The sequence below is a fragment of the Lichenostomus cassidix genome, chromosome 2 (genome assembly GCF_008360975.1).
Source record: "Lichenostomus cassidix isolate B80296 chromosome 2, HeHo_3.0, whole genome shotgun sequence".
Lineage (NCBI taxonomy): Eukaryota > Metazoa > Chordata > Aves > Passeriformes > Meliphagidae > Lichenostomus > Lichenostomus cassidix.
In genome coordinates this window covers 20163762-20176117 of record NC_139482.1, presented here as the reverse complement: position 1 = coordinate 20176117, position 12356 = coordinate 20163762, and the positions used below count along the sequence as shown (strand labels likewise).

The following is a 12356-nucleotide window of genomic DNA, read 5'->3' as shown; positions in this document are numbered from 1 at the left end:
AAGAAACTTTTCTAAATGTTCCAAATAGGCTAAATTATCCCAAGCACTCATAATGATGCAGTCTGGCTGACAGAAACTCAATTATACTTTGTCATCCTGCCTCACAAGCAGCTCTAAGATCAGGGAATCTTGCTGTTTCTGTCTTCTCTTTCAAAAAGTCAGTAGCCTGAAGGAGCAGAAGAGGAATAACAGTCCAATCTACCCTGTTATGGACTTCCAGAACTTGTTATTCTGTGTAAATCTGGAGTGGTAAGTGCCACTGGTGCAGGTAATAGAAAAAGAGCCACCTCACCAGCTTTTTCCTAAGGAGGAGATAATCTCCATCACAGGTAGATGGGCAGATAATTTTTAGCTCTCGGTGTTCTGTAGCTGTAGCAGACTAGAAAATCTGAGTCAGTAGCATGATCTGTACATTTCACTCTGCTCTTAAATGCATAAGATCATGGGCTGCAAACAGTTTCACAGGCAACATGAGCTTTGGAAACATGTTCTCTTCTTCTTCTACTTACTTACCCTGTTTGTATTTGGCTAAGAAACCTCCTCCTTGCAGACTGTTGTCTGTCCTTAGTTTTACATACACGGTGTCTCCACTGGAATGGATTGTTTGTGGTATCTGATCCCCACAAAATTTACCTAGCTGTATAGCATTGCTGCTGTTGCCATCATATATCTAAAAAAAGAAAAGAAAAATTTAAAAAATAATAAAGCTGATGACATTAAAAATACGATTAATTTCTCCCTGACAAATGTTTGCTTGGGGAAATGTTACTGGATATACAAGAGGTTAAATTCCATTTCTGCTCAGAGGAAGCCTGGCAGGCATTTCAGAAACAAGCAAAAACAGGAAGCCAGTAACTGAATACTAGTGGGTTTTTAGGGGCTTAGTCACCAAGAGGGGAACACTGCACTCCATTTCAATTTTATTAAAAAAATTCAAATAATTTATGCAACAATTCGAATAAGAAATTTGGGATTAACAATATGGTTATTGACACTGTTCTGCTTTTTTTCCCCAGAATTTATTAAGAAAGCATACTAAGACTTTGATTCAAAACTCAGAAAATTTAAAGGATATAGACAGATTCTTCTTTCTATCTGTCTAGACATAAATGTGTTTCATACCAGCAGCTACAAAGACACTGCTGCCTTGCCTCTCATGGCTCCATGATATGAAGGTAACACATCAATATGGATCTTTCCTAATCGCAATCTGTTAATTTAGGAATATTTGAAAGCCAAGGCCTTATGTTTTGCCTGGTCTTTGTACTCAGCATATTCAGCTGCCTCCTCTGGTGCAAAGTGTCACAGGGTACCTACCGCAAGGTAATCAAAGCTGCACTTTGGGTGATACTCCAGATGGAACTGCTCAAACTGGATTTCAAATGGACTTCCTTGGTTTCCTCTGAGCAACCAGTAGCACTCTGAATTGTGGTAATATGGCATAGGGTAGTTGGGAGACATGAAGATGCCAGAAGCTGTTGTCAAAGTCCCACCACAACCTGAAAATGGCAGAAAAAGCAAACCAACATTTAACTGCTAGAAGAGCAGAGAATTAGACATGGTGTGTGAGATTCTCACTACTGACCTCCTTCACATGCCCTGCATGTCTTCAGTAGTGCCCCAAAAATCTGCATCTAGCCATCAATGTTGGCAAGCAGAAGAGAGCCCATAGCACCTAGAAATATTAACTGTCTAATTTGAAGAGTGCTTCTGATAGAGAGTTAATCTTCAAATAGAAAGCCCTTCAGTAAATTCTTAATTCTTTCTTTCCTGAACTTAAGAGAAAATTGAAGCTACTTTATGTCTAGGGAATAGTATGCCCTTCTCTGTGGTAAAAAAGAAAGACAAGAAATATCCTTGATCTTAGCAAAATGCATACACATTGCTATATAATTAGCAGACATACTTTAGAAGATGGGAAGCAGAAAAATTGTGGGGGAAAAGGTGAGAAATTAAATACAAACAAAGGATCATAAATGAGATGTGTAAAGTAGTTCTACACTTAATGCAGTTATTTTACCTGCTGAGGTACCATCCCACTCTGCTGAAAATCCCTCTCTTGTGCCAAATACGTCACTTACAAACTTTATCCACAGCTTGTTACCATGAGAGATTATAACAGGAGGCAGGTCTGTACCACAGTATTTTCCAAGGGGAGGAGAAGTTTCAAAGCCTCCATCTCTAGAATGGTAAAGAAAAACTTAGGGTCAAAGAGGGAAACTATGAGAAATGTTAACAAAACAAAAATCTTGTGATTCTTTCAGGCTGGGGAAAGAAAAATCCTGGCTCTTCATTTTCCACAGAAGTACTGCTACCAAATACTGAGGGAGTCTGCTACTTGAAGTAATAAGCCCTACCACAACCACCTGCTTGCTGGGTATGCCACTCTCATCTCAGCAGCCTGTCCAGAGTGTGCCAACACAATAACAAGCTCAAGAAGTGACTCAGGTAGACTTGGTCCTGGAGAGGGCAAGACCTTGTCTATATTTTACAAGGGGAAAATCATCGGTACAATCAAAGGTAATCTTCTAATTTGAGGTAGTAATTTTCTCACTGCTCACTGTTTAGCCTGGAAAAAGCTAGATGATCTGACTTATGTAAATAAAAAAAATATTTATTTGCCACAACAAAAATGGGAATTAATTTCTGAATTAATTTCACTGATGTTTTGAAATATTTTTTAGTCTTCCGAATTGGTTCTACAACCACTTATTTTCCTACTTTTTAAAATTAAGTAATATTTCTATTAATATTTTTATTACTTTAATCAGGATACACAGCTAATGTTCTGTTTTGCCTCCTGCACATGCCTCATGGGAATAAAAAGGATGGTGACAATCTGTTTATCAATTGCTTCCTGACCTTATCCTTAAGCACTTTCATACTACAAACACCCTACAGGTCAGTAGGACAGTAATAAATACATTTATACCTATATTTTGGGGTGATCTTGCTATGATGTTTTTAAGTAAACAGTAATACTTTCAATCACATATTCACAGGTTTATAGCTGCTTTTGAGAAAAGTTTCCACTTAGCCTTTGCCACTCTGTTTTCTTGTCATCCTCCCAGCTTAAACTGCTTGCTGCTGTCTCATGTTACTAGCACTTGAAGAAATGTGCCAGAACCTCTCCTCACTTGCATCTTGGCCTCTGCAGCTGTGGTCAGATGGACAATTTTCTTAGTTGACTGAATGGAATTTATCAGAGGACACCTCAGGACACAAGAAACAAGAGTGGCACTTCACCTAAGATTTGTGTAGCCATCCCATTTAACAGTATCAGGTTTGAAGAGACATTCTAAAAATCCAGTTATGGCAGCAGCAATGTGCTGAGTTGCACTTAGAATGTCCTGTCCATATCTTAAAACCTGTTTAATGCTGCTGAACTCTTCACAGTGAAAACAGAGTTAGATTTATGCTATAAATGAATGTTTTCAGTTCCTGAGGTGAAAAAGTGAAAAAAAAAAAATCACCCCTGTTTACAATTTGGATTACCCCAAATTTAAGTGTTCATTGTTAAAATAAAGTTAGATTAAATTTAATTTCAGATTGTTGCTTTAAAAAGAAAAAAAAATGAAACAGTTTACATAGCAAATATTGAGAAAGGTTTCAGGTTTTCATAACTTTCTCCAGTTTGTATGTACAGCTTAAAATACCCAGCTAATTCAGCGGGAATTCAAAATCTCAATACTGCAACTTCAGCAAGCAGATTTTTGTTTGGTTTTAAAAAATAAGATACTACTTACCAAGGAATAACCCATACAGAATATCTGGTATAATGTTCAGGATGAGCTTTATCATGGTGCTCAGTGAGGTAATGGAAACTCTCAGTGTGCTCAGAGTGAAAAAACACACTGCATTCGGCAGGCATGGTTCACCCAGAGAGCTGCCTCATGAGGACAGGAATGGGTGCACCAACATTGCAAAGTGCAAATCCATCTGCAGCCACACAGTAGAAAGGACATCCCCTTGTGCTGCTGTACTGTAAGCAGGTATCCTTCCTGCAAATATTACTTTCTTCTACTCATCTCTACCCTGTAAAACTTCCTAGAAATCACTAGGTTAGTATACTAAGTTTAATGATGATGCCAGTATAGAAAATTATAGCTGATTATTTACATGCTCATGTTACATCCTAAAGTAGCTGCTGAGTAAAGACTATAAACATAAACCAGCATATAGAATGGTTTGGGTTGGAAGGGGCATTAAGGGTCATCTATGCCACCCAACTCTGAAATGAACAGGGAGATCTTCAACTAGATCAGGTTGCTCAGAGCTTTGTCCAGCCTGACCTTGAACATTTCCAGGGATGGGGCATCAGCTACCTCTGTGGGCAAGCTGTTCCAGTGCCTCACTGCCCTTATTGTAAAAAATTTCTTCTGAACAATCCAGACTCTCTCAGCCTGTCTTCACATGAGAGTGCTCCAGCCGTCTGACTGTCTCCATGATCTTCCTTTGCACTTGCTCCAACAGGTCCATGTCCTTATGCTGGGGGCCCCAGAGCTGGATGCAGCATTCCAGGTGGGGTGTCTCTCAGCAGGGCAGAGAAGAAGGGCAGAATCGCCTCCCTTTATCTGCTGCCCATGCTGCTTTGGAGGCATCCCAAGAAATAGTTAATTTTCTGGGCTGCAAAGACACATTGCCACATACAATTTTTCATCCACCCTCAGTTCCTTCTCCACTGGGATGCTCTTGATCCGTTCAATCCCCAGCCTGTATTGATACTGAGACTTGCTCCAAACCAGGAGCAGGACCTTGTACTTGGCCTTGTTGAACTTCATGAGGTTCACATGGGCCGACTGGTCAAGCTTGTCCAGGTCGCTCTGGGTGGCATCCTGTCCTTCAGGTGTGTCAACTGCAGCTCTCAGTTTGGTGTCATCTGCAAACTTGATGAAGGTGCACTTGATCCCACTGTGTCATTAATGAAGATATTAAATAACACTGGTCCAAATACAGATTCCTGAGGGATCACTTGTCACAGATCTCCATCTGCACATCAAGCCATCGACCACTACCCTCTGGATGTGACAATCCAATCAATTCCTCATCTTCTGAATCATCCACCCATCAAATCTATCTCTCTCCAATTTGGAGAGAAAAATTATATGGGGGACTGTGTCAAAGGCTTTACAGAAGTCCACACAGATGACATGTGTATCTCTTCACTCATCCACAGATGTAGTCATTCCATCATAGAAGGCCACTAGGTTGGTCAAGAATGCCCTTGTTGAAGTCATGACAGCTGTCCCAAGGCACCTTCCTGTCATCCATGTGTCTTAGCAGGGCTTCATCTGTTACATGATCTTCCCAGGCAGAGGTGAGGCTGACAAGCCAATAGTTTCCAAGGTCCTCTTTTCTACCCTTTGTAAGAATGGGTACAATGTTTCCCCTTGTCCAGTCACCTGGAACTTCACCTGACTGCCATGACTTGTTAAATATTGTGGAGAATATGTTACAAAACAGGCAACAAAATTCTTTGTTCCTGCACCAAGGAAAACAACACAAATGCAGTACATGGGAACACAGTCCACATACTCCATTTGCTCACAGATCTGGAATTTCTCAAGTGGGAAAGCTAACAACAGAGCAGGATAAGAGGAGGAAAAGGTAGCCTTTAAAGTTATCTGCTAAGTCCTTTTCTCACACTGACAGAAAGGTGCTTAGTTAAAACTAAATCTTCTGAACATACCTAAGTGGGTTTGAACAACTTACATGGTTATCAGTACTAAGGACAAGATTAAAAATGAGCCTTGCCTGATTTCTACATAATCCTCAGTACAGCGTTTATTCCCTTCCAAGGAGAAGTTGGTGAAGCTCAGCACAATCTGTCTGTTCATTCCCACAGTGATGGTGTATATACACTCAGTCCGGACAGGGTACTTATTGGGGTAGTTTGGAGATGTCAGCACGCCTGTTTCAACGGTGTAGTTGTGTGAGCAAACTTGAAAAAGAAAAGAAACAAAGATGAATTAATGTCATATGTCTGCTAAAATTAACAGGAAATTTCTATTTCCAACAGGCAGAGGAGCAAACATCCTGTATTCCTATGCATTATAACTCTTCCTGGACACATTTTACTGCTGAATGTCAACAGTATAAACTAAAACCAGAATCCAGCTGTTTCATGGGATTTCTTTTTTAGTAGATTTGAGTAGATTTGTTCAGCTTTTACCAGAACACTGTGTCTGTAATAAATAGGCAACATTTCAGCTGCCTCAATGGCTTTGTCCTAAACCCCAGGTAAGAAGAGAAAGGAAACTGAAAGGGATGTCTCGCTGAACACAAGACGTAGGATTCCTGAATTTCTGAAAAGCAGTGGCGATGGAAACTGAACATAGATTCTAGCTATGAGGAGAAGCTACATTGTTTTCAAGTATTCCCCATGATCAAACCTGGTAGAGGTTTTATATTTTTATTTAAATCCCCCTGATAGAGGGGATTTTATATCTAAATGTCTTTTTCCATTTTTTGGGCTGTGACAATAAGTTGGAAAGTGGTATAATCCTTAGAATTTGAGGATACAACAGTTTTACTTAAGGCTTTTTACTGAAATCAACTACCTCACTTTTTTTTTGTGAGCAATGCAGATGCATCTTGGTATTATGAGCTGGGAAGAAGAAAATGGTGTGGACTAATGCTGAGCTAGAACCAGAGCAATAATTAAAAAGAAGTTCTTCTCAAAGCACAGCCATAAAGACTAGGAATACAAATACTTGCCATGACATTGTATGAAACTTGGTTTGGAAAGAAGAATTATTGTCTATTATTTGATCACAGTCAGTGAGTAAAGGTGATCTGGCTGCAAAAAGGGCAAGAAGAAATGTGAGCTGTGTCAGGTGTTTTCAGGCTAAACAGGGAATCTTCATGCCACTGCATGAGGCAAAGGTGATGTCACTTGGAAAAACGTGGATAACCATGGTCACTCATGTTTTGAAAATCAGATAAGAACAAGTAAGACAGATTATGGACATAGCAGGAAATTAGTAGATTGGTAGGCAAGAGACACTAGAAGAGCTTAACTTGTTTAGCTTAGCGAGTGCAGATAAACATCAAGAAGCATGAAGAAAAGAAAAACAGAACATGTTCTCAAAGACAGGACAAGTTCTGAAGTTAAAAGGTGTCCATGAGTACAGATAGATAGAAATTAGGAGAAAGTTTCTATTAGGAAGTGAGTCTCTAGAGCAATCATCCAACCAGCATAAGAGATGCAGAAAGGAGAAAAAAGTCCATTGATTTTTAACTTTGATTAATTTAAGGAGGGGTCCACATTATGTAGCTTTTAGCAAAAACAAAAGTACAGGGTGAGTGGCATAAAATTGTGGACTGGATTTGATGATGCTGGGGAACTTATTCAGGTCCTCCATTTCCCCATTTCAGGTCCTACAGGTTGCAAATATAAGAAATTATATAGCTCCTACCAAATACGCATGTTTATCCGAATTATAAATACAACTGAGGGAGCAAGCAAAATATCATGTTCAACTACACCCATTTAATCTGGTTGCCACAGATCCCTGAGATCTGCTGTCAAACACAGCACAGCTGCAGTGTAGCAATATTTATGCTTAACTCTTTTATTGCATACCAATTTAGGGGGAAGAGATGGAGCTACAGTTCGGGCCCCTCATGCCTAAGGGTGGTCATTTCCATGTTTGCTCTCTATCCATTCTAACTTCTAAACCACTTTCACTTTTAATGGTGTTTTTTCTGCATTCTTGGTCACCTGGAAGGCCTCTGATGAAAACATTTTCTGTGGGATAAATCCTCCCAAAGCTAGCTCCCAGAGTCATGTTCCTAATTCATCACGAGGAGAGCAGAGAAACAGGACACAGAAAAAGGTCAATAATTTGCTGCCATTGGCTTGTGCTTTGGTATTGACAAGTCAAAAATGTTTCATGAACTAGTTTACCTAAAATCATTATCTATTAAAATCTTTACCTAGAATTTTAGTCATTTATGTGCTCCATCACAGATCTACTTTAATGTACTCGTAACAGGTTAGTCCTGGTCACCTTAAGAGCCTTGTGCTGCTTTGTAAATCCTTATAATGCCCTGGCTGTGCTGCCAGCTCCCATGGTGTTTTGTGATATGTGGAGCTTATCACCAAACCCCAGATCATTAAGTCATATGATTTCTTGAGAATGCTGCCTGAAGAGTTAGAAATCTAACTTAGAAATGTGACCCAAGTTTTCCTAACAGACCATTGCAAAAAAGCATTAAAAAACTTAAAAAGAAAATATGAGCATATTTGTTAGGTTAGTTATTTTTAACTAGTTATTTCCTCCTGCTTTTGGAAGGATAGGTGTCTGATTTATGCATATTTAATGATTAGAGCTCTTGCAATACTGCTATTACATACTCAGAGGCTGAGAGCAAAAATACCAGCTTTCAACCTGGACAACATTAAAACTGGTGTACTCGATAAGAAAAAACAGTAAAATTAGCACTATAGAAGCCAAAATATTTTTATCAGCCCTCTTAAGAACAATTTCCACTGGATTGTCCAGGTTCCCTCCCTCACCAAAATTTTTCTTCTTGGGTGGAAACCAGACAGAAACATATCCCAAGTGTGCTGTTTTGAACTGGATGCTGTGTACTGCTTTACATTTCACATAACAATCTTCTCTATGAGCTAAGGGATAAATACAGAAGATGGAACAGTGACTGCCTTATAAATGTTAGACTTTTGGCGACAGCGAAATAAATCCAAGTATAGATGGAGAATGCAGGCTGCTGTGAGGATTTAGAAAAGCATAAATGACCCCATGTTTTTTGTCCGCCAGCTCTGTTCTGGTAACTGGATTAAATCATGGTGTTCTACTTTCAGCAGGAGAGCTGGCACTCCCCTTTAGCACACACCTCACTAACAACATTTGAGGGTGTGCTTGGGCAGTAACAGATCCTTCAGTGAACACATAGCAAAATTAGCTGGAAAAAAGTGCTTTGACTCCTTTGCCAAAGTTCAGAATGCAGTCTAATACTATATGTGATTATTATATGTCTGGAAAAAAAGATTAATTCAGTTTAGTTGGAAGATGCTTATTACAGCTCATGAAAAACAGAAGGAGGCAATTGTTGAGGACTATCACGCATCTTGCTTTGCCCAGTGTGTGAGGTTTTGAAAGCTATTCAATCTGCCTTCTGATTTTAGTGCTGAACGTGTTTGTTTCTCTGAAAAAAATGCCATAAATGGCAGTAACCCACTGTAATAGCCAACAGCAGAGAAAAATGCCAGCTTTTGTACTACTCACTCATGCAATCATGCATAATGTAGAAAATTATATCCATGTTTTTTCCGCTAAAGAGTCGTTGTAAATAACATATAATCCACAATGAAGCTATTTAAAACTGGCATACCCATCTTGATAAATAATATCATTCACAATTCAGGAAAATTATCTTTCACCAAAGCCAGAGAAAGACCAGGAATAAAAAGTCTGTCAGGAAGGCAATCTGCTAAAAGCCTTGTTAAGGTTAACTTTTCCCATCAGAAAGAATGAAATTAAGCATCTCTAAAGAAATAAACAAATTAAAAACCCCCAAACAGAAAAACAACCAGCCAACCAAACACACCACCAAAACCCCAATTCAAAGTAGAACCGATGAATTCCCACTTATTTGTGAAGAAGTTGAGGGGGGAAAAAAATAAAAGCACTGACTCCAGTGCTATTCCCATTGGAAAACTGTGGCCTGTATTTATCAATCCCTGAGCAAAAGTTCCAGGAAAAACTAAACTCTCTCAAAGATTTTTCAATAGTTTTACATGGGTTATTTGTTATGTGGTCAGCCAAAACTGGCAGATGAAAATCCTAAAATATACCATAGCACTTACACAGCTGTTGTGACATTCATCTATCTGGTAGTTGAGAACTGAACCCAACTGAAATCAAAATACTACCTTGCATTCCATGTGACTTTCCCCTTTAAATAACAAAAGGATGGTGAAGAACTAAGCATCTAAGGTATCTATAGTTTAAGTGGGAGATACACATTTTAAAATGAGTTTCATGTGGGCATGTCTGACTGAAGGATTTCCATCTGTATTGATGCTACATGAGCTATTCACAGCTACTAGCTGGCAAACTGCTAAAACAATTGTTTGCACTTTATGGGCCATGGCCATGGCTGCATTTTGTGGCATTCAAATTTTTTTTGGACAGGAAATCTAGCTTTGCCTTTTATTCTTTTCAGGCTACTTTTCAAGTATTTAATATATCACAGATAAACATGCTAATAAAAACATTGTTTACCAAGATGCATGGAGAAAAAAATTAGTTTCATTTTACATTTTAAAAAATTCACTCCTTCTTGTCTTTTTCTTTTCCAATTTATTTGCCTTCCAATTTATTTGGGGGGCAGGGAGGAGGGATAATCTTGTCCATGTTCTCAATAGCTCATTCTCTCTGAAATAACTCCAGGCAAAAGGCTATTGAAATGTGTAATACAAACCAGAACATCTTTGACAAATTCCGATACTTGGTTATGCTCTAAGTGGCTAAGAAAACATAACTTAAAAATATAAAGGATTCTTATTGCACAAGAAACATTATTAAAACCATGTTTTCTTTAGCAGAAAAAATGTAAATAAGCAGCAGATGCAAAGAAAAAAAAATCATCGTTTTGGTAAATCTCTCAGACATTATTATGTTTAGCAATTTGCTACCTTAATGTAATTGGATATACATAAGATGAAGATCAGACCTACACATCTCACAGTGGGAAAACTAAACTTGATATGATTGAAAGGAAGTGAGGAGTCGCTTCTCACAGCATATATGTTTACCTTCTCTCAGGCCACAGAAACTTCAAAACACTCTATTCTTAATAAAAAATGAATTTTACCAGTATGGTATTTATGAAAACTTCATTGTACTGCCATGTTTGTTCCGGAACCAAAAGAAACAAATCTTTGTAAAGAAATCAAATCATAGTTTCAGCCTCTCTGTAAGTTTATTACTCTGTTTCAGTAGCTATCTCCTACTTGGCCATATTTATACAATCTGTAGTGGTTGAAATGAAAAAGCATTTATTCTAAAGATCATTCTAAGTCAGAGTGAAAATAAATTGAGAGTTAGCCCAATTCAGCTAAAGAGTAGTAAAGGTATTTATATTCATTATGGGAAAAGAAAATAATAGGTTTTTTATAGAGTATGGATTAAGATATTACACAGTGCTAATTTAACATAAACATATTATATAATTGTTAAAAGCACTGAACAGACAGCAGATGTGCATTTTTAAGGCATAGTTTGAAAACAGTCCAGGTTCAGCTTTGATGCAGTTTGAACTCCACCTGACACATATTGCAGTGCTTTGGATGAAAGATGAGAAAAGCCAATCACCATGGTGGTGGTAAAGGAGGGAAATACAGAAGAGAGGAGGCAGAGCTGTGAAACTGGAAAGCATTGAAATGGCTAACAGAACCCCAGAAACAGATATGATTACCACAGGGACAGAAATATAGATTAATGTTGAGTAAAGAATTCTTTGATCTTGATGGACTGTGAGAAAAGTTGGTATAAGAACATTATGGAAGGAATCAATCCACCCATGAAATATTAATCTGAGGTGAATTAAAAGGAAAAAATATCACATTAAAAAGCAACAATGATATTTACAGAATGTTTAGTTTGCAGTTGTAAACACAGGCTGGAAAAGACTTTATCAGGATGATAATTTCACAGTTTCTCACTAGTGAGAATCCAGATTTCAAACTACAGAGTTTTCTTGGAAAGATTTTTAAAAGTAGAACTTGGTGTTTTGCCTATTACATTCTGACAAATAGAAATTTCCTCCTTGAAATAGCTCTCATTAAATCTTAATTGTTTGTACTGGCTTTTTAATTTCTATACCGTATCACTCAAATATAAATGAAGTCAGCTGAGAAAACAGTTTATTTGGATTTGTATGTTATCTGGTAGTGAATACAACCACAGTGGCAAAATCTGTACTGGTCTTGCCTACACACATGCTTGAAAGATGAAATAATAGCCAAATTTTCCAAGCTGTCACAAGCAAGCAGTTAGGAATTGGAAATTTTGCTGCTTTTAAACAGGTTGAATAAATTCAGGAATTAGGAAAAGTAAACTAAGAGCAAACAATGAACAGGCTTTGGTAGTTCACGGCTGCACAGATGAGTACTATGAATTTCTAGTATTCATCTAATAAATGAATTGTAGTCTGCACACACACACAAACCACATAGAAACTGGTTAATGATGGATCACAAACATCCCAGTTACGAATGAATTCTCATTTTTACTTTTTTTTTCTCTTGCCCCAGTCTGCCTCTTCTGTGGTTTAATTCTGCTAGGCAGACCCTGTCCCTCTACCTTCCATAGCACTAAGTGCCATGT

General features: G+C 38.2%; 1 protein-coding gene across 2 annotated transcripts in view; it reads right to left on the bottom strand.

Annotated features, from left to right (window-relative positions):
• CUBN (cubilin) overlaps positions 1 to 12356 on the bottom strand; it is a 141365-nt gene that overhangs the window by 101883 nt on the left and 27126 nt on the right. For both annotated transcript variants that reach the window (XM_085050605.1, XM_085050606.1), the window contains exons 23-26: positions 5755 to 5941; positions 2021 to 2181; positions 1318 to 1499; positions 514 to 670 (exon numbers count right to left, since the gene is read on the bottom strand). In XM_085050605.1, the coding sequence (XP_084906731.1) occupies positions 514 to 670; positions 1318 to 1499; positions 2021 to 2181; positions 5755 to 5941 (687 nt within the window). The remainder of the gene's footprint in view (positions 1 to 513; positions 671 to 1317; positions 1500 to 2020; positions 2182 to 5754; positions 5942 to 12356) is intronic.